This window comes from Pelophylax lessonae, assembly GCF_965119305.1.
Source record: "Pelophylax lessonae genome assembly, chromosome: 1".
NCBI lineage: Eukaryota > Metazoa > Chordata > Amphibia > Anura > Ranidae > Pelophylax > Pelophylax lessonae.
This window is the reverse complement of record NC_138768.1, coordinates 274,298,072-274,325,477: the sequence shown is the minus strand read 5'-3', so window position 1 is coordinate 274,325,477 and position 27,406 is coordinate 274,298,072. Positions and strand designations below refer to the sequence as shown.

At 45.0% G+C, this 27,406-nt stretch overlaps 1 protein-coding gene across 6 annotated transcripts in view; it reads left to right on the top strand.

The window, feature by feature from the left end:
- The window catches only part of DEPDC5 (DEP domain containing 5, GATOR1 subcomplex subunit), a 228,801-nt gene that overhangs the window by 78,450 nt on the left and 122,945 nt on the right, over positions 1 to 27,406 (top strand). For all 6 annotated transcript variants that reach the window (XM_082263291.1, XM_082263293.1, XM_082263290.1 and 3 more), the window contains exon 21: positions 5,674 to 5,888. In XM_082263291.1, coding sequence (XP_082119417.1) covers positions 5,674 to 5,888 — 215 coding nt within the window. The remainder of the gene's footprint in view (positions 1 to 5,673; positions 5,889 to 27,406) is intronic.

The window sequence follows — 27,406 nt, the reverse complement described above, 5'->3', positions numbered from 1 at the left end:
CCAGTGGACAAGAGAGCCTCTGGTTCGATACCTTTTTACCGTGGCCGGTTTCATTTTGAGGCCGGTGTTTGCCATAACCTTGGTTTCCCAAACCTTAACGGAATGGGCAAAGCTTCTGTGCCAGGATTTGGAAGGTGGTCAGTATTCTCCTGAGTCGACAGAGCTGGTGGACCAACTGGTACAGGGGTTACAGTATATCTGGGGTGCCTCTCTGAATGCGGTCCCTTTAGCCTGTAGAGTGTCTGTGACAGCTGTGACTCTTCGCTGTATGATTTGGCTGAAAAGCTGGTCTGCGGACCAGGCTTCCAAAAGGGTGCTGACGGATCTCCCCCTTGTAGGAGACCGCCTGTTCGGAGCGTCTATGGAAGAGATCATTCAAGGTCTTACGGGAGGTAAGAGTACCATGCTTCCACAGGTCACCAAGAGCAAAGAGCCTCGTCGCAAGCATGGTCCTTTCTTCTCGGCTCACAAACGGCCCTTTCGTCCCTGGGGATCGCAGCACAAGGGATCAAAATCCGCCCGTAACTTTACGGGAATTTCTAAGAGATCTTGGTCTGGTAAGTCAAAAACTGGTTCTGTTGGTGCCATAGACAAGTCCACATCTGCCACAAGGGGCGCCCTCACCCATACCTGGGGTGGGGGGGGGGCGTCTTTGCTTCTTTCCAGACCCATGGATCTCTTTCATTCAAGACAAATGGGTCCACAAGCTGATTCGGTCCAGGCTACAAGATCGATTTTCAGTCCTTGCCTCCCGCAAGGTTCTTTCCTTTCAACTTGCGTCTGTCCCCGGATCGTCTGCAAGGCCTTCTATGGGCGGCACAAGATCTGTTTTTGCAAGGAGTCATTGTACCAGTTCCAGAGTCAGAACATTTTCAGGGGTTTTATTTAAATCTATTTACTGTCCCCAAGACGGAAAGCAAGATCCATCCAATCTTGGATCTCAAGGCCCTGAACCCGCTTTGTGCGGGTTAAAAAAACTTTGGATGGAGTCCATTCACACAGTAGTGGCATTCCTTCCTCAAGGGAATTTTCTGGCCTCTATTGATATCAAGGACGATTACCTTCAAATCCCAATATATGTCGGGCACCAGCGTTTTCTTCGCTTTGCCATTGGCGCGGAGCACTATCAATTTGTGGCGTTACCCTTTGGTCTTGCCTCCGCTCCTCAGGTGTTCACAAAAGTTTTTGGCTCCGGCGTTAGCGTTGCTCAAGCAGAGGGGGATCGCAGTACTGGGGTACCTGGACTATCTCATTCTGCACACAGAGTCTCCAACTGTCTTGAAAGACGATTTGGACATCACTGTGCGAACCTTGCAAGAGTTCGGCTGGACACTGAATTTTCAGAAATCAGCTCTGACTCTGTCTAACAAACTGGACAACCTGGACCTGACTGGATTCAGCCTCAGCCCGGGTGTTTTTCGTCCAGAGACAAAAATTCTGAAGTTGCAGCATGCAATTCGCCTCCTGTTATCCAACCGGGGCTCATCTCTTAGGACTTGCATGCAAGTGCTGGGCTTGATGGTCTCTACCTTCGAGGCGGGTCAGTTTGCTCAGTTCTATACAAGGCCTCTGCAAAAAGAGAGTCTTGCCAAATGTGACAAGAATCCACAGTCCCTAGACAATATGATTCTGTTGAGCCGGGGGAACGAGGGGGTCCTTGATATGTTGGCTCCGCTCCCCGGCGCTTCGACAGGGGAAATCCTTTCTTTCCCTGTACTGGGCTGGGGTTAACACGGATGCCAGCCTGTCTGGTTGGGGAGGTGTCTTGGGCACAGATCCGGCTCAAGGGGCTTGGACTCAGAAGGAGTCCAGTCTGCCAATCAATGTCCTGAAGATTCGGGCAATCAGGCTTTGTCTGTCCTTGTGGACGGATCGTCTGTGGGGGCGCCCAGTAAGGATTTAATTGGACAAGGCCATGGCTGGCCTATGTCAATCACCAAGGGGGCACCAAAAGTGCCCTGAGAAGTGACTGGTATTCTAAGGTGGGCAGAATGCTTTGTTTAAGCACTTTCTGCTGTTCACATTCCAGGGGTGGAAAATTGGCAGGCGGACTACCTCAGTCAGCAGGCGCTGGATTTGGGTGAATGGTCTCTTCACCTGGAGGTGTTTCAACAACTGTGTCTCCAGTGGGGGACTCCCGATGTGGACCTGTTAGCCTCTCGTCCGAACCAGAAGGTTCAGAGGTTTGTGGCAAGGTCTCGAGATCCTCTGGCCGAGGCCTCGAACGCTCTGGTGGCACCTTGGGGTCAGTATCTCCTAATGTATGCCTTTCTTCCATTACAACTTCTGCCGTGACTCCTGAGCAGAATCGAGGCAGAAGGGATTCCAGTCATTCTGGTGGCTCGGACTGGTCTCGTCGGTCTTGGTACGCAGGCCTAGTAGGACTGGTAGCTGATGCCGCTTGGAGACTCCCTCTCAGAGACTCAAGGACCGATCTTCCATCCTGCTTTACGGTCGCTGGCTTTAACAGCCTGGCTATTAAAAGCCAGGTACTAAGGGATACAGGGTTATCGGATTCGGTAATTCCTACACTTTTGAAAGCTAGGAAATCTACTTCTAGGAAGATTTATCATCGAGTTTGGAGGGTGTACACTACTTGGTGTGAGTCTCGGGAGGTCCCCCCCCCGTTCCTTTTTCAGTCTCTCGTCTGCTGGAGTTTCTGCAAAGAGGTGTAGATCAGTGTTTGGCCCTGGGCTCCATCAAGGGCCAGATTTCTGTTTTGGCAATCTTTTTCCAACGCCCGTTGGCCACAAATTGCTTGGTTTACACTTTCGCCCAGGAGGTACGCCACCTGGCTCCTCCGGTAAGGTCCCTGGTGCCTCCGTGGGACCTCAATTTGATACTGTTGGTTCTTCAAAAACCGCCTTTTGAAAATATTTGTGGACTTCCTCTGCTTACTTTGTCGCAGAAGGTAGCCTTTTTGGTGGCTATTACTTCTGCACGCAGGGTGTCCCAGTTGGCTGCATTGTCCTGTCGGTCCCCTTACTTGGTGGTTTACAGGGACAAAGCGGTGCTATGTCCCTGTCAGTCGTTCCTTCCTAGGGTCGTCTCTGGTTTCCATTTAAATTAAGACATTGTGTTGTCTTCCTTGTGTCCTAAGCCTAAGCATCCTAGAGAGATTGCCTTACATTCCCTGGATGTGGTACAGGCAATCAGAGTGTACCTGGCGGTGACTGAGTCGATTCAGAAATCGGATTTCTTGTTTGTCCTTACTGATGGGTCTCGTAAGGGGCAGGCCTCATCTGCTGCGACCATTTCCAGATGGATCAGGCAGACAGTGGTGTAAGCCTATTCCGTCAAGGGTCAGGTTCTTCCTTTCCCTGTTAAGGCGCCTTCTATGAGGTCACTTAGTGCCTCCTGGGGCTTCTGTCATCAGGCTTCAGTGGTCCAGGTTTGCAAGGCTGACACCTGGTTGTCTGTGCACACATTCACAATGTTTTACAAGGTGGATGTACTCGCATCTGCGGATGCTGCTTTTAGCCGCAAAGTTTTGCAGGCTGCTATTGCAGAGACTCCTGCCTCTTGAGGGTGTATTTTTCTTTGGTAGGTGAGCTCCAGTTGTTCCTGGTTGAGCTCCTGATTTATCTGGTTGGCTACCTTTAGCCCTTTTGGGAAATATGTTTATTGCTGTGTTTTTTTCCACCCCTTATGTTGACACTGCTTTGGGACGTCCCAAGGGTTAAAGATGATATGGACCTGTGTCTGTCAATGAACGAAAGAGAAAACTTGATTTTTGTCTTACCGTAAAATCCTTTTCTCTGAGGTTCATTGATGGACACAGCACCCACCCCTCTGTTGAGTTAGGTTATGTATTCTTCTAACACTGCTTGTTACAAAACGGAAGTCCTATAGCAGGAAGTGGGAGTATACCCCCTAGGACTGCCCTATGGGCGTAGTCTATTTTATTCCACCTAGTGTCCTATTCCTATGGAGAGCAGCATAACCCAAGGGTCAAAGAACATATGGAGCTGTGTCCGTCAATGAACATCAGAGAAAAGGATTTTACGGTAAGATACAAATCCAGTTTTTTCAGTTGCTTCCTGGTTTCTGGCCTAGGCCAAAATTATGTCATTCATCCCAGGAGTCTTCATGAGCATTTTTTTTCTTTCGTCTGGAGAAAGGGGCTTTCTCAGCTAAGCATGCTCTCCTGCCTGCATGCCTGAACTAAGGGCAGATGGATCCCAGGAAGAAATGCATCTGCCCTAACTCAGGATGGTCACAGCTAAAAATGCTTGAGAGATGTTTTTCAAAGTGATTTCTCAACAAAATAAAGCATGGAGACCTGAATGGATGGGCGAATTTTGCTTTGAACATTAAAAAATGAATCCGATAGGATTTTCAGTTTGTGGTGCTCAGATACAGCTTAGTTCCGCTTTAAAGTGTTTGTTACCCTAAAAAAAAAAAAAAAAAGAGCAGATTAAACAGCACAGTGCCCTAAACTGTAAAAAAAACCTTTTTGGCACACTGTTAACCCTTTGATCTCCCCTGATGTTAACTCCTTCCTAGCCAGTGTCATTAGTACAGTAACAGTGAATATTTTTAGCACTGATCACTCTATTAGTATCATTGGTTCTGAAAAAAGTGTCACTTAGTGTATGATTTGTCTGCCTATAAGTTGCTAATCGCCACCGTTACATAGTTAGTCATGTTGAAAAAAGACACAAGTCCATCTGGCTCAACCAATAAAAAAAAAAAAAAAAACCGTAAAGAAAACCCAACCATACAATTCCATATACACAATCCTTTACCCGCAGTTGATCCAGAGGAAGGTGAAAAAACCCCAGCAAAGCATGAACCATTTTGCTACTGCAGGGGAAAAGTATTCCTTCCTGATCCCCTGAGAGGCTATCGGATATTCCTTGTTTGTCCTTTACCTATCAACTTTACCTATAAATATTAGTACCCATTTATATTATGTACACCCAGGAAAGAATCCATGCCTTTTTTAAAGCAATCTAGTGAGATAGCCAGAAATACCTCTGGAGGGAGTCTATTCCACATTTTCACAGCTCTTACGGTCATGAATATCTTATAGTTTGTAGACGTTATACTTTTTGTGCAAACCAATTAATATACACTCCAATATGTAGCAGAATACATATTGGCCTACATTTATGAAGACATTTGATATTTTAAATTTTTTATTGGATATGTATTATAGCAGAAAGTAAAAAAAAATGTGTGTTTTTTTTTCAAAATTGTTGGTCCTTTTTTGTTTATAGTGCAAAAAAATAAAAAAAACACGCAAAGGTGATCAAATACCACTAAAAGAAAGCTCTATTTGTGGGGAAAAAAGGACATAAATTACTTGGGTACAGTGTCGCACAACCATGCAATTGTCAGTTAAAGTAACACAGTGCCCCATCGCAAAAAATGGCCTGGTCATGAAGGGGGGGTAAATCTTCTGGAGCCAAAGTGGTTAAGTGACTTGACAGCTTCCCATAGTAGAGCCACTGTTCTTCAAGAAGTGACAGTTCCAATGGTGGAGTGTATCATATTGGATACACCCATTGGATACTCCCTTTAAGGAATAAGTTCATTGAATATTTGCTTGTAGTTAGTATTGATGGCATCAGTTTCATTTGTTTGTAGTAAATAAGCCTCAAGGGAGGTAAATGTTTTGCTTTTGCATTGTTTTTCTTTGTCTCATTAAAATCTCTTTCTTTTACACAGGCCAGTGAGAGAAACCCAGACGCGGAAAAGTTCCTGTTCTTACGATACGTCTTGTAGCCCCTCCCAGCAGAGTCGCCCCTTCCCAGCTGAGGAGGGACGGAGCCAGACATCAGATGAGAGTTCCCTGGGCAAAATCTCAAACATCCTTCTCATTCCACGGCCACACCTCCATCAGTATGAAGCCAGCAGTTCTTTGGGATACACCAGTAACAGAGGTAAATAGTTATATTATTTGTTGAAAAAAAAAAACTGAAAAAGGACTTGAGGTGAGGAGACTTTTTCTTTTTAATTAAAATGGTTGTAAAGGCTGAAGGTTTTTTTTTTTAACCTTCATGCATTTTATGCCCCTAATACTTACCTAAGCCTGATCTCCATCCAGGGTTGTGCACGAGTCCCGAGGCTCTCCCAGATCTCTCAATCCTGATTGACTGAGATACAGCAGCTGTAGCCATTGGCTCTCACTGCTGTCAATCACAAACAGAGAGGCAGGAGTGGGGGTGGGGCTGAACTGTGCTCTCTGTGTCTTATAGACACAAAGAAGCAGCTCAGGAGCAAGCATGCGCGAGTGCCCCCACAGCAAGCGGCTTGTTATGGGGGCACTTGGCAAGGAGAAGGGGCCCAGAGTGCCTCCAGGGGGCCTGAGAAGAGGAGGATCGGGGCTGCTCTGTGCAAACCACTACACAGAGCAGGTAAGTATGACGTTTTATTTATTTATTTTAAATAAAAAAAAAACATTTTCCTTTACAATCACTTTCAATTAAAGAATTAATAGGTTGCTAATAATCATTTTAGAATAAGGATACACACTCAGGGGTTGATTTTCTAAAGGCAAAAATACCATGCACTTTGCAGGTGCAGTTGCACTTATTTTCCCCAGAGCTTAGTGAATGTGGTAATTTTCCTTGCACTTGATTGTGTATTCTTTACAAAGTGAAGCTTCACCAACAGCACTTGCACTTTGTCTTTAGTAAATCAACCCTAAAGACTTGTTTAACAGTATGCTGTAGGTTCTCTGCTATGCTTAACTGCCTTGTGTAAAGATCATGAATGTAATAAAGAAAACCAATACAGATGCAATTGTAAAGTATATGTACTTGGAGTAAATAAATACTTAAGCTCTCTATTTATGATATGCTTTTTTAAATGCTATAGCGATCTTCTGATGGTTTCGTTGCTTGCAAACAATGGGTACGTTCCTCCGCGTTTTTACAGTGCTCAGCATAAATGAGTACTTCCCTTTTGAAAAATAAGATTTTAATCAATATCTCAGTGAACACAAGAACAATTTCCAAAACTTTTAAAAAACTGAGTTTTATAGAACATTTGTTTAGCTCATTGCATGAAAGTAAGGTTAATAATATAACTTGTAATACAAAATCTTCAGTTTTACTCAAGTTAATGCAAAAATAAAAACACCCCACCACATAAACTACTGCATCTAGTATTTTGTATGACCTCCATGATTTGTATAAGGACATCACCAAGTCTTCTAGACATGAAACGAACAAGTTGGCGACAGTTGTGGATGGCCTGGACGTCTCTGTGAGATGGTGCAGTTCCATCTTTGTAAAACCTTTTTTTTTTTTTTACTTTTGTTACTGTATTGTGACTGATAAGTGAAGCTTTGCTGATCTTTTTGTAGCCTTTACCTTTCTTGTTTAAAGAAATCATTTTCTTTCTCAGGCCTTGTGACTTTTCTCTTCTATGTGGTGCCATTGCTGACAGCATGAAATGGGAAGGGGTTTTCTTCGTTAAGTAACACCCTTTTATAATCAGCTGTCTGCTGGAACCTTGTTTAATGAATAAATTTGACTCACCTGTAGTTGAATTGTTGTTAATTCGAATTTTGTTGTCTAAAATTTTAGCTTTGCTCCTAAGACTTTAATTTGGCTGTATTCATTTTTGCAACATGTTCTTGAATGAATTTGTTAGAAAAAATAATTTTCTTTTCGTACATCACGGGACATATAGCCATAATCATAACCTATGGGTTATATAGGCCACCTATAGGTGAAGGACACTGGTAACCAATCAGAATTGATGTATGTAAATATGAAGTGGTGGCGCTGCTTATAAAGTGCAAATAGGTATATATAAATATATAAAATGAAAAAAATAATAAAATGTAGAAACACAGATGTGATTGAGGAATAAAAATATAAATATAAATGGTGGATATGTAAATAATACCACAATATAGTGAAAATCCAACATAAAATGGTATTGGGAATGAGTTAATATGGAATATATGAAAAAATATAAAAAATATAATAATAAAATGAAGTAAAATATAAATAACCACCAGAGTGCGTAGTATAAAGTGCAAAGTACTACAATATATATATCTCTTAGTATATACCTAAAATAATAATATCAGCATGTGGCAATAAAATGGTAAGAAAATAACTTGAAATAATAATACATAGACAATAGTATAATATAAAAAAGTGTGCAAAAAGTGCAACAATAAAATTGGGTGTGCGGGAAACTTTTCCAAAAAAAATGAATAAAGTGCGGGAAACTATTTTTACAAAGTGCAGCAAGAAGTGATGTGATCTAAATTCATGTGATAAATAGTCCGTATAATAATAAAGGTGCAAACAATATTATGGGCAAGCTCAATGTGCAAAGAAATATGAACTCCAAGGTAGAAATAAGAAATGGTATTAGATCAGATCAGCTGTTAAGATAAGTCCATATATAGATGGTTGTGCCCCGAGGAGTGGTGAATGGATAAGTATCCAGCGGTGACCCCCAAGGTGGGTGACTGGCGAGTGGCGGGGAAACCTCAAGTAGAAAAACCTACTCACCAGATGTACCCACCCCACACAGGGGTATAGGGCAGGTACTGTGGAAATATCCTGTTGGTCCTGGCTCTGGGTAGTAGTTCCCTTCCTGGGGGAGATGTAGTATAGGGTCCGCAGGGATATCCTAAAGTGAGATCCTATCCGATAGTAGGATATCCAACGATCCGTGGGGTGAACTGATATGGCCACTCAAAGGTATGTGGATGGAGGGATCATATAAATGGAAAAGAACTCGATAGTGTAATACCGTTTTTAAGGTTTATTCCTTCCAGCAGTAACATAAAAATGGGTACTCACATAGATAAAATCAGTAAACAGCGAGGTAGTGGCGTCCCGGAACGCAATGCGTTCCAACTGGAGACCGGAACCGGAAGTGACGTGACGGCGCTGTACGCGTTTCGTCATGTGACGTCTTCTGCAGCCTTAGGCTGCAGAAGACGTCACATGACGAAACGCGTACAGCGCCGTCACGTCACTTCCGGTTCCGGTCTCCAGTTGGAACGCATTGCGTTCCGGGACGCCACTACCTCGCTGTTTACTGATTTTATCTATGTGAGTACCCATTTTTATGTTACTGCTGGAAGGAATAAACCTTAAAAACGGTATTACACTATCGAGTTCTTTTCCATTTATATGATCCCTCCATCCACATACCTTTGAGTGGCCATATCAGTTCACCCCACGGATCGTTGGATATCCTACTATCGGATAGGATCTCACTTTAGGATATCCCTGCGGACCCTATACTACATCTCCCCCAGGAAGGGAACTACTACCCAGAGCCAGGACCAACAGGATATTTCCACAGTACCTGCCCTATACCCCTGTGTGGGGTGGGTACATCTGGTGAGTAGGTTTTTCTACTTGAGGTTTCCCCGCCACTCGCCAGTCACCCACCTTGGGGGTCACCGCTGGATACTTATCCATTCACCACTCCTCGGGGCACAACCATCTATATATGGACTTATCTTAACAGCTGATCTGATCTAATACCATTTCTTATTTCTACCTTGGAGTTCATATTTCTTTGCACATTGAGCTTGCCCATAATATTGTTTGCACCTTTATTATTATACGGACTATTTATCACATGAATTTAGATCACATCACTTCTTGCTGCACTTTGTAAAAATAGTTTCCCGCACTTTATTCATTTTTTTTGGAAAAGTTTCCCGCACACCCAATTTTATTGTTGCACTTTTTGCACACTTTTTTATATTATACTATTGTCTATGTATTATTATTTCAAGTTATTTTCTTACCATTTTATTGCCACATGCTGATATTATTATTTTAGGTATATACTAAGAGATATATATATTGTAGTACTTTGCACTTTATACTACGCACTCTGGTGGTTATTTATATTTTACTTCATTTTATTATTATATTTTTTATATTTTTTCATATATTCCATATTAACTCATTCCCAATACCATTTTATGTTGGATTTTCACTATATTGTGGTATTATTTACATATCCACCATTTATATTTATATTTTTATTCCTCAATCACATCTGTGTTTCTACATTTTATTATTTTTTTCATTTTATATATTTATATATACCTATTTGCACTTTATAAGCAGCGCCACCACTTCATATTTACATACATATTTATATAGCCTTTTTTGGCTATATTTTAAGTGAGGCTGCAGCTTACTTGTGCACGCATTTAATTTATCCTCTGACATCCTTAGCGCGGATTTATTTATATTCTATCCCAATCAGAATTGATGACCCCCTATATAACCCCCCCCACACAGGAAGTACTTGAGTTTTTTTTCGCCAGTGTCTAAAAGGTGAAGGTCGCTGTGGAGAGGAGCTCCACATGTTTGTTAGAAGAAAGAAGATTATGCTACCAACCCTTCGGGTTGGCCATAGCACCAAGAGTGCTCACAAAGATCCTAGCTCCAGTATTGGCTGTTCTAAGGTCCAGAGGGATATCAATTATAAGATATCTGGACAATCTATTGCTAATAGATCGATTGGTGTCAGCTCTAAGCCAAAATATCCTTCAGACTGTACATTTTTTGAAACGTCTGGGTTGGATACTGAATTTAGCAAAGTCAGCATTACAGCCAGTCCAGCGTCTGGAATACCTGGGGCTTCTTGTCGACATAATCCAGGCAAAGATATTCTTGCCAGCAAGAAGGGTCTCAGACCTGAAGAATCAGGTTCGGTCTATAGTGAGACTGAGATATCCGTCTATATGTCTTTTACATGACATTACTGGGGAAGATGGTGTCCACTTTCGAGGCAATTCCATATTCTCAATTCCACGCCAGACCCTTGCAGAACAGGGAAAATCCTTTCTTCCAGTAACCTGGAAGGTGGTGACTACGGACGCCAGTCTCTCTGGCTGGGAAGCTTCCCTAGAGGAAGCCTCTGTCCAGGGGAAGTGGTCTTTGGTAGATAGTCATCACTCCATCAACATTTTGGAAATTCGTGCAGTCAGTCGGGCGCTGAAGTTCTGGACGTCCAGACTTCGGGGTCACCCTGTCAGGGTACAATCCGACAATGCCACGGCCGTGGCTTATGTCAACCATCAAGGAGGCACAAGGAGTCTTTCAGCCCAGAAAGAGGTGGATATCATCCTGTCCTGGGCAGAGAAGTTTGGGCCATGCCTGACAGCATTGATAACTGGCAGGCAGATTACTTGAGCCGTCAACAGATGTCTCCGGTGGGAATGGTCCTTACATCCAGAGATTTTTCAATTGATTTGCCTACGCTGGGGGGTCCCAGATGTAGATGATATGTTGGCATCCAGGTTCAACAACAAACTGGAGAGATTTGTGTCCAGGACCAGGGATCCACTCGCAGTCGGAGTGGATGCTTTGGTGACTCCTTGGGAGGAGTATTCCCTGATCTATGCCTTTCCTCCAGTACAGCTGAGCTGATATTGCGTCTGTTGAGTAGGATCCAGCTGGAGGGGAAACAAGTAATTCTGATAGCCCCGGCTTGGCCGAGGAGGATTTGGTATGCACAAATCCAGAAGTTGGCAGTGACGGGGCCCTGGGTCCTTCCACTGCGTCCGGACTTGCTTTCTCAAGTCCCGATATTCCACCCTGCTGTACAGTCTCTAAATGTGACGGCTTGGCTATTGAAGCCTTAATCTTGAAATAGCACGGTGTGTCTGGCCCAGCAGTTCATACACTGATAAACGCCAGGAAGCCAGTCTCTAGAAATATATTTATTACAGGGTTTGGAAGTCCTACATTGCATGGTGTGAAGCAAGACAAATGGCATCCCAGCACATATATCATCGGGAGAATTCTATCCTTCCTGCAAGCAGGGGTAGATATGAAATTAGCCCTGAGCACAATTAAAGGGCAGATTTTAAAGGGCAGATTTCAGCTTTATCGATCTTTTACCCAGAACCGATCGCTTCCCATTCGTTGGTGCAAACCTTCGTCCGGGGAATAGTACGTTTGCTTCCTCCAGTGAAGCCACTATTGTGTCCTTGGGACCAGGGGTGGACTGAGAACCCTCAGGGCCCCCGGGCAAAATAAAGCAAGGGCCCCTTCCAGGCCCCACCCATGTTCCGCCTCCAGCCACACCCTTGCCACGCCTCCATCCACACCCACACCACGCCTCCAGCCACATCCACAGTAAAACAACACAACATAGCTCTCTCATATCTAGGCCAAGTACGCTCCTCTTACCAGTGGCAGCTGGTGCTCAAAATTTTTTGGGGGGGGGGGGCGCAAACAGAAAAATTTAATAGGTATTGCTTCGCGTCAAAAAACGCGGTAAAAAATTGCGTGACTTTGAGGTCATGGTACAGGTGATGGTACAGGCATGGCACAGGTCATGGTACAGGAGATGGTATAGGCATGGCACAGGTCATGGTAAGGGCATGGCATAGGTGATGGTATAGGCATGGCACAGATATGGTACAGGCATGTGACAGGTCATGGTACAGGCATGTCACAGGTCATGGTACAGGCATGTCACAGGTCATGGTACAGGAGATGGTATATGCCCCCTTTCAATGCAGAGACCAGCGTACATGCCCCCTTTCAAAGCAGTGACCAGCGTACATGCCCCCTTTCAATGCAGTGACCAGCGTACATGCCCCCTTCAATGTAGTGACCAGCGTACATGCCCCTTCAATGCAGAGATCAGCGTACATGCCCCCTTCAATGCAGAGATCAGCGTACATGCCCCCTTCAATGTAGTGACCAGCGTACATGCCCCCTTCAAAGCAGAGATCAGCGTGCGTGCCCCCTTCAATGCAATGAACACTGTGCTGTGCCCCCTTCAATGCAGAGTTCAGTGTGTGTGCCCCCTTCAATGCAATGAACACTGTGCTGTGCCTGTGCCCCCTTCAATGCAGAGTTCAGCGTGCGTGCCCCCTTCAATGCAATGAACACTGTGCTGTGCCCCCTTCAATGCAATGAACACTGTGTTGTGCCCCCTTCAATGCAATGAACACTGTGCTGGCAGGCTGTGGGCCTGTGGCCAGGGGCAGACTGAGTGGTCGGGCACTTTGGACGTGGTCCGAGGGCCTGGCCGGAAAGGGGGGGGCCCGGCTGGCAAAGGGGCCCCTCGCCCAGTACAAAATTAACTCACCCGGCGATACGTAGTGGGAGGAGGGGAGGGGCCCGGCGGCCGGCGCTGCTTCAGTGTGAGGAGGGGAGGGGCCCGGCGCTGCTTCAGTGTGAGGAGGGGAGGGGCCCGGCGCTGCTTCAGTGTGAGGAGGGGAGGGGCCCGGCGGCCGGCTCTGCTTCAGTGTGAGGAGGGGAGGGGTCCGGTGGCCGTCGCTGCTTTAGTGAGAAGAGGGGCCCAGGCTAGCGCTGAATTTCCATGGTGTCCTGTGTGCGGGTGCGGGTTGGCGTCGCATATTGACGATCCCTGGCAGTTTCTGTTTGATTGTGAGTAGTTCTTGTAACATATGGCCTCTATGTGAAATCCAGCTCCACTTAATGGTCTCTCCTGTGAGGAATGATGTGTATATACATTTGCATTATCCCACACAATTTTAATAAAAATATATGATTCAGATACACACATTATTACTCAGAGGAGACCATTGAGTTGAGCTGGATTTCACATAAAGGCCATGGAGTGATTTACACTGGCTACAGGCACACAGCAGTAATACTGGCCTCCCACCCCCCTGCAAACACTGCTCTCACCCCATCCCTTTCCTTCCTTGCCATCTCAATCCCTTTCAAGTCCCTGCACACAAGTCCCTCCTGACATCTTACAAAACCATGCTAACTTATCTTCCCACATACACTAAACACACCTGTCACTAAACACATGGAGTGCCGCTAAGTTGATATACCACTGGCCTGTATTCTCCCGCTCCACCTCTCTCAGAATGAACTCCTGCAGCTGGAATCCCCTACCGGTAAGGACTCGGGCAATGAGCTCCCATCTGGCCGGTGCACAGCCATCACAAATGGAAATCCAGCGCTGAAGCAGCAACGGCCGCCACGCCCCTCCCCACCTCACACAGAAGTAGCGGCGCTGCCGCCGGGCCCCTCCCCAGCTCCCCTCTTCACACTGAATCGGCGCCGGGCCCCTCCCCTCCTCCCACTACTTATCGCTGGCCGGTTAGTTAATTTTATACTGGGCAGCGGGCGGGCAGTGGCTGGCGGCGGGCGGGCCCCCCCTTCCTGGCTTTCCGGCCGGGCCCTCGGACCACGTCCGAAGTGCCCGACCGCTCAGTCCGCCCCTGCTTGGGACTTAAATTTGGTGTTGCCAGTTTTGCAAAAACAGCCTTTTGAACCTCTGGGGCAGGTTCCCCTGGTTCTTTTGACCAAAAAACTGGTCTTTTTGATTGCGATAACTTCGGCTAGAAGGGTATCGGAAATAGAAGCTCTTTCTTGTAAAGATCCATTTTTGATATTTTATCATTTTATGTCCTCACCCAGATTTTATGCCCAAGGTAGTGTCCGTCTTTCATTTGAATCAGGACATTATACTACCTTTGTTTTTTCCAGATCCTCACTCAGAGGAGGAAAAGTTATTGCATTCCCTTGATGTAATGCGTGCACTTAAATTATATTGACAGGAAACCGTTCATATTCGTAAAACGAAGAGCTTGTTTGTGCTGCCAGAAGGCCTCAGGAAGGGGTTGGCAGCATCTAAATCTATGATTTCCTGTTGGATTCGCCAGGTTATTACCCAGGCGTATGGTTTAGTAGGAAAGGTTCCGCCTTTTCCTTTAAAGGCACATTTTACCAGAGGAGTAGGTGCCTCTTGGGGACATCGCCATCAAGCCTCTATGGCTCCGATTTGTAAGGTCGTGACCTGGTCGTTGGTGCATGCGTTCACTTGTTTCTATAGAGTGGGTGTTGGGACCCAGGAGGAGTCTTCTTTTGGCCGCAGTGTACTGCAGGTAGCGGTGTAATCCTTCTGTTAAGGATCAGATGGCGGTATTGTTTTGGTGTCCCCCTCCCCTCCGATGCATTGCTTTGGGACGTCCCATATGTTATGATTATGGCTCTGTGTCCCGTGATGTACAAAAAGAAAAATTGATTTTTAATACAACTTACATGTAAAATCCATTTCTTGAAGTACATCACGGGACACAGAGGTCCCTTCCCTCTTCTATGGGGTCTTTTATTGCTTGCTACAAAACTGAGGTACTTCCTGTGTGGGAGGGATTATATAGGGGGTCATCAATTCTGATTGGTTGCTGGTGGCCTGTATAACCCATATGTGACAGTGAGAAAGCTATCAGCGCAAAAATAGTCAATAAAGACAAGGTGAAAAATATATATAGTGAATTAAATCAAATTAAATGTCTGGCTGCTAACAACAACTGTGTTTTCACCTCACAACAAATGCTAAACGTAACCAAATAGTGCTGCGCCAAACAAGCTTGTGAAACAAATGATCAAACGTAATCAAAAAATGTGTACATAATAATCATAATAATCAAAAATGTGTACATCATAATCATAAATTCAACCATAGAAATATAGTGTACATATCATATGTTAACCAATTGCCAACCGGTCACGTTGACCGTACCGCGGCAAAGTGGCTCGATATCGTCCAGCGACGTAGACCTACGTTGCTGGACTCCTCCCCTTGTGGGCGGCGCGCGCGCACCGCCGGAGGCTCGCTCCCGCTGTTTTCAGTCACAGCCAGAGTCGGGCCAGGGGAGGAGAGGCGGTGATCACCGCCGCTCTTCCCCGATTGTCGGGGATCGTGTGTGGAAATCCGCCCGCTTGTGTAAACAAAGCGGGCGGATCTCCTAAGTGACAGGCAGGGTCAGATTGCAGGATTCAGCATAGCTGAACCTGCCATCTGTCCCTGTGTCACTCAGTCCCCTCCCCCCACACACGTTAGTAAGCACCAGGCATACATTAACCCCTTGATCACCAATAAAAATTAACCCCTTCCCTGCCAGTGTCATTTTTACAGTAACAGTGCATATTTATAGCACTGATTACTGTAGTAATGTCACTGGTACCCCCAAAAGTGTCAAAAATGTCAGTCAAGGGTCCGATCTGTCCGCCGCAGTGTCGCAGTCCCGCAAAAAAAAATCCCAGATCGCCTCCAGATCACCGCCATTACTAGTTAAAAAAAAAAAAACAATAAAAATGACATAAATTTCCCGTAGTTAGTAGCTGCAATAACTTTTGCGCAAACCAATCAAAATACGCTTATTGCGATTTTTTTTTTACCAAAAATATGTAGCAGAAAACAAATTAGCCTGAAATGTTAAATTTTATTTTTTACATTTTTTTGGGGGGGAATTTCATATAAAAAAATGTGAAAAATATTGTTATTGTTAAAAATATTGAAAAAAAGGACATAAATTTAATTTGGGTACATCGTCGCACGACCACGCAATTGTCTGTTAAAGTATTGCAGTGCCGAATCACAAAATATGGCCTGGTCAGGAATGGGGTTAAATCTTCCGGTCTTAAAGCGGTTAAAAAAAATGCCTTTGAGAATTTTTTTGTCAAAGACATGTAGCTAAATACATTTTGGCCTAAATATATGACAAAAATTGAATATATTGGATATTTTTTAACTGTCATAGTAGAAAAATATTGTTATTTTTTCAGAATTTTCGCATTTTTTTATTAATATCGCAAAAAATAAAAAGCGCAGAGGTGATCAAATACCACCAAAAGAAAGCTCTGTTTGTGGGAAAAAAAGGACGTAAATTTTGTTTAGGTACTGCGTTGCATGACCGCGCAATTGTCAGTTAAATTCGCACAGTGCCGAATCGCAAAAAGTGGCCTGTACGTAAGACAGCAAAATCCTCCGGTGGTAAAGTGGTTAAAAATCAAGTCCCAAAAGATCAAAATTAAATCCAGTGATCTCCACCTCAGTGACTGTGCTTGTAGTCCCACCACCACCAAAAATAGTGGCCTCTCACCTTACTGTCTGACCCAGGAACTACAGAGGGTCAGATTGATAAAGCTGTTCCCCACAGGGGTATAAAGATGATAAAGCGGATCACACTTGGGATGGTGAAAGAAGAATCCAGGCACCAGTCTCACTCAATCATAGGCATATTTCAGGCGAAGGAAAGAGAGTAAAGAGACAGATCTAATGCTCTCTGCTGGATGCTTAAATTCATTTATTAAAAAATAAACTTACAAATCCGGCACTGAATAGTGCTTGAGAAGCGCAGTTCCGTACAAAGTCAGGAAAGGATGTGCCGGTATGTCAGACAGATAGGGTAATTTCTAAACTGCTGCGTATGATACTTTATTGTTTTTTTAGCAGATGAGAAGGTTGAAGGGATGGTGTGGATTGGTGAGGATGAAAAGGGATGCGAAAGTAAAGTAAAAAGAAAAGAAAGTAAAGTAAAAATAAGTCAGTGTGGGTCAGTGATGGTAAAGTGAAATGAAAGAAGAACAAAGAGTCTTTACTTGAACAATTATGGACATGCAGGATGAGAGAGAAGAGAGGAAGCAGCATGGACTAGTGACAATGAAACAGAATGGGAAAGGAGGCAGTATGTATCAGTAATGGGGAACAGGATAGGAGAGAAGAGAGGAAGCCGGAAGCTAGAGGAGGCAGTATGGATCAGTAATGGAGGAGCAGGATAGGAAAACAGAGAAGAAGCAGCAGGCACCAGTGATGGTGGAGTATGATGGGAGAGGAGGGAGTATAAATCAGTAATGGAGACGCAGGATGGGAGTAGTGCCTTTTAGCAAGCAGTAGGGATGAGTGACAAAGTGGGAGAGCAGGGAAAAAGGAAAAACTAAACTAGGCACTCGAAGATGAACCCCAAATTACCACACGTACAAGATAGTGTAATTCTAAACTGTGGGAATATATGAGGAAATAAACAGCTAGAAAAACTGAGTTAAAAAAGCCAGATTTGAGCTCAACCACTCAAAGGAAAAGTAATTTAAAATTGTATAAAACAATACTCACTGGGCTGTAAAGAATAAATGAACTTTAATGATTCAAAAAATATATATCTATTTCTATATATATGATATCAATGTATTCGAAAAAACATTTGAGGAGTAAAGCTACATTCAGCTTGTGCATCTGTCTTTTGGCAAATATTTAGCCTCCTCCGGACCACACTAGCTCATATCTTCCCAAACCATTGTGGAAATTTCAACAGTATGAGCTAACCAGAGATTTATGTTTCCCTGATTTGTCTTTCCATTCTGTGTTTTCAAGTACCAGTATTTATGAGGTTTCCACCACCTTTTTCGAGGACATCAGTATTAAATGATCTAAGGCTTGCTCTCTATTAATCTTGATCTGTCTGTCTTTCTCCCACAGATCCATTACCATACATGGGATCACCATCATCAGCACTTTACTCCTTGAATGTTTTTCTAATACATTGATATATACAGTATCTCACAAAAATGAGTACACCCCTACACCTAAAAAATTCTATTATATTTTTTCATGTGACAACACTGAAGAAATTACACTTTGCTACAATGTAAAGTAGTGAGTGTACAGCTTGCATAACTGTAAATTTCCTGTCCCCTCAAAATAGCTCAACACACAGCCATTCATTTCTAAACCGCTGGCAACAAAAGTAAGTACACCCCTAAGTTAAAATGTCCAAATTGGGCCCAATGTGTCAATATTTTTGGGTGGACACCATTATTTTCCAGTACTGCCTTAACCCTCTTGGGCATGGAGTTCACCAGAGCTTCACAAGTTGCCACTTGAAACCCCTTTCACTCCTCCATGAGGACATCACGAAGCTGGTGTATGTTAGAGACGTTGCGCTCCTCCGCCTTCCATTTGAGGATGCCCCACAGATGCTCAATAGGGTTTAGGTCTGGAGACATGCTTGGCCAGTCTATCGCCTTTACCCTCAGCTTCTTTAGCAAGGCAGTGCTCGTCTTAAAGGTGTGTTTGGGATCGTTATTGTGTTGGAATGCTGCCCTGCGGCCCAGTCTCCAAAAGGAGGGGATCATGTGCTGCTTCAGTATGTCACAGTACATTTTGGCATTTATGGTTCCTTCTGTGAACTGTAGCTCCCCAGTGCCGTCAGCATTTGTGCAGCCCCAGACTATGACACTCCCACCACCATGCTTGACTGTAGGTAAGACATGCTTGACACCATCTGAACCAAATAAGTTTATTTTGGTCTCATCAGACCACAGGACATGGTTCAAGTAATCCATGTCCTTAGTCTGCTTGTTTTCAGCAAACTGTTTGCGGGGTTTCTTGTGCATCATCTTTAGAAGAGGATTCCTTCTGGGGCGACAGCCATGCAGACCAATTTTATGCAGTGTGTGGCGTATGGTCTGAGCACTGACAGGCTGATCCCCCCACCCCTTCAACCTCTGCAGCAATGCTGGCAGCAATCCTATTTCTATTTCCCAAAGACAACCTCTGGATATGATGCTTAGCACATGCCCGACCATGGCGTGGCCTGTTCTGAGTGGCACCTGTAATTTTAAACCGCTGTTGGTCTTGGCCACCATGCTGCAGCTCAATTTCAAGGTCCTGGCAGTCTTCTTATACCTAGCCCATCTTTATGTAGAGCAACAATTCTTTTTTTCAGATCCTCAGAGAGTTCTTTGCCATGAGTTGGAATGTTGAACTTCCAGTGACCACTATGAGATAGTGAGAGCGATAACACCAAATTGAACACACCTGCTCCCCATTCACACCTGAGAGCTTTTAACCCTAATGAGTCAAATGGCAATGGGGAGGGAAAATGGCTAATTGGGCCCAATTTGGACATTTTCACTTAGGGGGTACTCACTTTTGTTGCCAACGGTTTAAAAATAAATGGCTGTGTGTTGAATTATTCTGAGGGGACAGCAAATGTACACTGTTATACAAGCTGTACACTCACTACTTTACATTGTAACAAAGTGTCATTTCTTCAGTGTTGCCACATAAAAAGATATATAATAAAATATTTACAAAAATGCGAGGGGGTGTACTCACTTTTGTGAGATACTTTATATATACAATCATTTACAGCTCATATACAGATATATGTAGTAAAAGAGGTGGCTATGTGTGTGTATTTTTAGGTGTGTATAACATGTATTTTGGTACCATTTTAGTGCAACTATTTTTTTGCACATTTTTCACTGTTTTGTGATATATATTTTTTGAATCATTAAAGAACATTTATTCTTTACAGCCCAGGGAGTATTGTTATTTACAGTTTTATATAACTTTTCCTTTGGGGGGTTGAGTTCAAAAGCAGCAGGGAAGCGTGACAGTGGAACTGGATGGGAGAGTATGCAGTATGGATCGGTAATGGAGGAGCAGGAGGGAAGAGAGGTACTTAAGCAATAGGAACCAATGACTGAGCAGATTGGGAGAGGAGGCACTGTGGATAAGTAATGGAGATCCAGATGGGAAAAAAGAGAGGAAACCGTAAAGTCTAGTGACAGTGGAGCAGGCTAAGAGGAGACAGCTTGCATCAGTCACAGTTAGGCAGTATTATAGAGAAATGAGGAAGCAGCAGGTACCAATGAGAGTGGAGCAGGATAAAAGAGCAAGCAGTTTGGATCAGTATTGGTAGAGCAGCATGATAGAGAAGAAAGGAAGCTGCAGGGACCAGTTGCAGTAGTGTGGAATGGGAGAAGATGTAGTAGGGATTAGATGAGCAGGATAGGAAAAGAAGCAGCAAAGAGTGGGGAGCAATGACCAAATGTGAACGAGAAGAAGTGGACAACGTAATCGTATAAAACAGATTTTACATTTTGATTCCTGTTTTAAAACAACCCGACAGATGGAGATCCACCTCGTATAGGTAGTGTTTATGGCATAGCAGTATGAATGCAGAGGGGTTAACCTCCATGTGATAGTGTGTGGCTTATGGGGTTGTTATCTTGAACTGAAATTTTGCCTGATTTAGCCCTCAGACTTTCTGTCAATTCTGCTTTGTATGAACCAATGGATGAACTTCTGTAGTATCTCTATGGTTACGTTGCTTCTTATGCCCACTCTCAACCCACACATTAGTGTGACTCACTGCCTTGCCTCTGCTTTCAACAATCAGGGATTTCCCAAGTGGCAGCAGGCTTCATTTTTCAAATGATATTTTTTCTACTTACCTGAAGTCCAGCTTTAAAACTGTGTGTATATATGATAATATATAGTATTGATAGTAGTAACATAATGATATTCAGACAGGAGAAATTTTCTATCTGATACAGCTAATTTTTATATGCTTCTTATATGGGATTTTTCGATCGTTCATTGACAGACGCAGCTCCATATTCTTCTTAACCATTGGGTTATGCTGCCCCCTACAGGTGTAGGACACTAGGCAGGAAAAATCTTTACCACGCCTATGGGGCAGTCCCTGCAGGTATACACCCACACACTCTGCTATAGGATTCAGTTTGTTCTGCCTAGTTTAGGAGTAGTACCTAGTTCCCAGCTGGAACTTCAGTCTTCGCTTGCTTTTTTTTATTTTAAAGCGAACCTTTGGTAAAATTTAGATGATTTTTTTTTTTTATATTCCTGAGAGAACTGCAATCAACAGCCAGCCTGGATTTCGGACTGGTGTGCAGGTTATAGCCCCACGCTAGGCCTTGCCATGACAGAGCCTCAATGGACGGGGGCTGGCCTGCGAGTGAAACACCTCTTTGGGACGCACACGACCTGGTTCGGCTTGAGTTGCAGCTTGCCCCTTGGCCGTCAGCACCCCTACCCCGAGTGGAGAGGTAGTCTGTCCAGGGTGGCCCCCACCCGATTGTCGTTGGTATAATGAGTAGTGCCCCCCCCCCATAGCTCGGGGCGGACGTGAGCCCCTCAGGGAAGGTCGGACCCTCGGGTACCCCCCATTCCCCCTGGCCTCTCTGTATGTACCAGGCTCCCCCAGGGCCTTCCTCCCCACCATCATAGAGGTCCCTAACTCAGGGAGGGGGGGTGTGCTGATGCCGCTATTGCGGATCTGCTGGGGGGGGGGTTAATCCTGGTGGGGTCCCCCTGCCGGGTACCCCCCAATGCCACTAGTTCCTCATAGGAATACATTGGGCGGCCATTTTCTCTGAGTCTGCGAACGCTGGACAGCAAGGAGCAGCTAGGCCTTTACTCTAGTGATGACCCAGATACTACCTCTTCCTGGGAAGATCGTTTCTCTGCACAACAGACTGATCCTATTCTCCTCCATATCGAATGGTGGTATGTCTATTGGGGTCCCTGTAGGTCCCTGCTATCTGCAGTGCTAGTGGTTGGGACTTGTAGTGCTGATGGTGCAGCGGTGTGGATAATTTTTGTTGCAGTTAAGTTTTCTTAAAGTGACACTGCGCTATTCCAGGGTTCATATGACGTCACAGGAACAAGTTTCACCTACAGATCCCCTCCTTGTGGTTGCGGGGACCTCGGGGTCGCAACCCCTGTCTGGCTTAACGGTGGTTTTGGAAAACCCGGTGTCAAAAGTGGATTTAGTTTTAAAAAATATCACTAGTAAAATGCGCACTATGCCCTCCCCTGCCTCTCCTGTATCCTCAGATTCTGAGGTAGATGTAGCCACCGCGGACGCAGGTTACCCTGAGGATTCTGCGTCATCGAACTCTGATGGCGAGGACAACATATCCTCGTCTGCAGCCACGCGTGAAAACGCGCTGGTGGAGGCATTTATAGTGTCATTGCGGGAAACTCTAAAAATGGCGGATGATTCTGCAGCGTCAGGGACGCAGGTGTCATTTGACACTTGAAAATCCCAGAAGCCGGATAGGGTTTTCACTTTTTTGGAACTTTTTGACAAAATTGTTTCTGACCAATGGGGGCACCTCAAACACGGATTGAGTCTCTGTCCCGCCAGTCTCTGAGTGTTAGCCATGCCCAACAGGGAGGTTCCAGGAGAGCCCGATCTAAGGGAAGTTATAGACCCTCCCTGTTGGGCGTGGCTAACACTCAGCCAGCGGACATGTGACCCCGAGGTTGATGGCGTCTGACGACTCCAGTCACTATCGCGATGTTTGGGTACATGGCAATACCGCCCCTGCGCGATGATTCGCAAATGCGCGGCCTCGGTGGTCTGGGCGGCCAGTGGTCACGCACCGCAAGGTAGCGTGATGACGCAGGCCGCTTGGTGGACACTTAAATAGCGTCCGCTGCCAGTTATGGCGGCGAACGCTAATGATCCGGTACCTCCATCCGGGCTTACCTTCATTTCACTGCTGGCGGGTAAGCACTCCATTCTACCGGACTTTGATATATTTTAAGGGCCTGACTATCACTATCAGGAATCCATTGAACAGATGACCCAGCCAGCTGTGGATTCGGATTAAATCAGAACTATCTATCTGTACCTTTGGCTTTATATGCTTATGTGGCATATACATTCATTAGCTACCCCTAGCCAAGGATCTTCTTTCCTTGTATATGCCCCGGTGGAGGACTATGTGGATCTAACTTTTATAGTCTTTTCTACAATCCTCAAATTTTGGTAGGTTGTTTTTCTCTTTCCCCCCTACCCTTCCTATTCAAGATCTTCCTTGGAACTTGGGGATTTCCATACTACCAGTCGGCTTTCTATCAGGTGCTTGGGCCTTGTCTTAACTTATCACCACTTCCCTCCACCTTTTTCTTCCCTCCCCTTTCCCCCTTCCAGTCCCCTTCCCCTGTCCCAATTCCCCTCCCCCTTTGCCCCCCCACCTCCCCTCCCCTTTTCCTACCCCGTTTCCGTTCCTCAGCTTTATCCCGCCCCATCCCCCACCCTCTGTAGTCTTTTCATGTTAATTACCTCTTCATCACCCTGTTTCCATTCCCAGCCAGTTAATCTGGGAGTGGCTTTTATCACACATCGTTTTTCCTACTGGTTTCATAGCACCTAATCACAGAACTTACCAACTTTGGAAACCCCCCCCCCCCCCACCTCCTCTTTCCCTGTTTCTATACAGGATAGAGGGGCAAATGCCCCTCAGTACAAGATTCAACCATATATTTAAAAAATATCCATTTAACTGGTTTAAATTTAGTGTCTCCCTTGTCCGCGAGAGGATTTGGTGGTTGTGCACACAGGTCTGTGATCCATTTGAGCCTTGAACATTAGGTAAGATAGCCCTCCCATAATTTTGTATTTACTATGTATACACACTTTATCATTCTGTGTATTATATCATCATTAATTGGTTGTTTATCATTGTCAGAGCATAGTGTGTAAAATACCCTCCTGAAGAAGTGGTTCGCCACAAAACATGTCGAGGTACACACATCTGGAAGTTTGAAAATCCACCTCTGGATTAACAAAACTGCATTTGTGCTCATACAACTGTTCAAAAACTCTGATACAGTACCTATATGCATTATATGTTTTCATTGTTTTAAAATTTTGTATTTAAATAAAAAAATTGCATTTTATCTCTTGATTATCTGATTAATACAGTACGGAGAAAGTCCCCATTCTAGTTCAACCCCCATCCCCATTGACCGTACTGGGAGGTTGGTCTTGGGTACAATCCCCTCTCAATTTTTCGATTCTAAAGGGATGCTGGTACTATAGACTTTTGATCTTACCACAGGCTTTCCATATACTGGGTTTTGTACAATCTCGTCATGCAGGTGACAATACTAGGCGCACGGTGTACCTGACCGACCTTCTTGATCGATTCCCCCGTCCGGCAGTGGTTCTCAGCTTGGACGCCCAAAAGGCTTTAAATTGTCTCAGCTGGCCCTACCTTTTTTCCACTCTACACAGGTACGGTCTGAAGGGCCCATTCTACCGAGCCATTGAGGCTCTTAATGCTCCGTTCACACGGAGCAAGTCCGTTTGTCCTCTGTCTTTGTGTCGCCTCGGTTCTCCATGTCCAACAGCAACCTCCAGGGGTGTCCTTTATCCCCTTTACTTTTTATTTTGTGTCTGGAGCCCTTGGCTGCGGCCATACGCTCCCACCCGGATATTACTGGGGTCCTGATGCGACACAGAGAATATAAGCTCTCCTTGTTTGCAGACGACATTCTATTGACCCTGACCAATCCTCTGGTATCCTTGCCCTCGATACACTGTTGTCCTCCTTTAGTGCTATCTCGGGCTATAAGATTAACGCCTCTAAAACTGAAGCCATGCCTTTACATACCCCCCCAGATCTGCTGTCCCAGCTCCAGGGTTCGTTCTCTTATAGATGGTGCCCTACAGCCCTTAAGTATTTAGGGGTCCATCTAACTCCTTCTCATTCTATGTTGTATAATGCTAACTATGTTCCCTTGTTTGGTGACATTTCTAAGTCTCTCCGACAGTGGTTGGGATTCCCATTGTCCCTCCTGGGATGCATAAATGTGTTTAAAAATGGCCATCTTGCCCAAATTGCTTTATTTGTTTGACACCCTCTCGGTAGCGATCCCTCTGACCCAACTTAAAGCTCTGCAGAGGTCTTTTCTCAATTTTATTTGGAAAGACGGAACTCATAGATTCGCAGCCAAGGTAGTGTTTTCTCTGAGGAGGAGGGGGGGTCTTGGAGTTCCAGACATTATTAAGTACTATTATGCTTCTCACCTCCGTGTGGCGGCCTCCTGGTCATCCTTGGTGGCTCCCAACCGGTGGTCAGAGATAGAGCGGGGTGCGATCTTCCCGGTTCACCCTTGCTCCCTCCTCTGGTTGCCCATCTTACACACGGACAGGGTGTTGAAGGAGATGTGTCTGGCTCCCATGAGAGTCACCATGGAGGTCTGGCGCAGGTGTTTCCATAGGTTTTCTCTCTCTTCGCCGTGTCCTCCCCTAACCAGTGTCCTGTTTAATCCCTTGCTACCGGATGGTCTCCAGATTGGTAGAGTGTGGTCTTGGACCCATGCCCCTCTCTTCCAACTCCGCAATTTAGTCCATCCGGTATTTCGCACCCTCTTCTCTTTTGAGACGTTGCAAGCTAAATTTGCACTCCCCAAACAAAGCTTTTATTTCTATCTACAGGTACGCAACTTTTTTAGATCACTGGCGCCCCCTCTGTCTCTGGATCGGCCGTCCGCATTTGAATATTTGTGTGCCCATGGTCCTCACCAGGGACATTTAGTGTCCTCTATATATAACATTCTCCATGATGCTATCCCCCTGACCGAAGACTATCATCCGTATATGCAAAAATGGTCCAAGATCTTGCAACGTCCTATACCTCTCCCTCTATGGAGTAAGATCTGGACTTTTGCCTTTAAGGCATCTAGATGCGTGGTGCAGAGAGAGACTACCTTAAAAATCATTCTTTTTTGGTATTGAACCCCAGCTCACCTTCACAAAATCAACCCTGCCAGCTCTGCTCTGTACTGGCGATGTGGGGTCGAGGTGGGGACTTTTTCACATTTTTTGGCAATGTATTGATATTCAACCCTTCTGGAACATGGTCATGTCACTGCTCACCAGTGTTACTAGTTTGCAATTGCCATTGGACCCGTTGCACTACCTACTGGGCTTTCCATTCCCTGGTATTCCCAAATTGACAAATAGACTGGCTTCCTTTATACTACTAGCTGCCAGGCAGGCTATTCTGCTCCACTGGCTCCAAAGAAGCCCTCCTGACAAAACCCTTCTACTGCGATTGGTATCGGAGGTCCGGGGGATGGAACACCTTACTGCATTGGTCCATGATGAAGTGACTAAATTTAATGCGGTTTGGGCTGATTGGGATCTCTATCACTCAAGTCTGAGCTGAGTTCTGGTGCTCTCCCCTTGGATACGGTTTATTGTTTTTCTTCTATTCCCCAAGTTTCCATGTGATCTCAAGTGCCTTGTATTACCCTTATTGCAAACGCTGTTAATGTATTGTTCTCTACACTAGGGCACCGTCCCTTTCTTTTTATTGTTGGTTGTCTTATTTCTATCCGTTTCTATTCATTGTAACCTTCTTTTCTAAATAAAAATTATAATTTAAAAAAAAAAAAAAATCTGCTCTGGTACCATCTTCAAAACTGGATTATCTGGGCCTGACTCTGGACTCCGCTTCGGCAAGGGTGATTCTTCCCTGGAAAAGCTGCAAAGGTTGCAGAGGACGATTCGTTTGCTGTTATCCAGCAACCTCTCCTCTCTGCGTACTTGAATGCGAGCCTCAGGCCTAAGTGTGTTGACCTTCGAGGTGGTTCAGTTCCACACGAGACCCTTACAAAGGGAAATTCTTGTCAAGGGAAATTCTTGTCAAGTGGAACAAAGATCCAAAATCCTCGGATTCGATTAAGTCACAGCACAAAGAGTGCTCTTCTGTGGTGGCTTCACTCGTTGGCCCTTCGCCAGGGCAAGTCCTTCCTCCCATTGTATTGGGCTGTGGTAACCACGGATGCCAGCCTGTTCGGCTGGGGAGGAGTGCTTGGGAAGCTGTGTGTCCAGGGGTCTTGGACCGTGGAGGAGTCCAGACTACCGATCAATATTCTTGAACTTGTAGTGATAAAGCTACAAAATTATATAAATTACTTGAATCACTGAACAAATCGTCTACAGGGTTCTCCAGTTTGGTTTCAATTGGACAGTGCCTCGGCCGTGGCGTAAGTCAATCATCAAGGGGGCACCAAGAGTGTCTTGGCTGCCCGGGAGGTGGCCGAGATCCTGAAATGGGCAGAA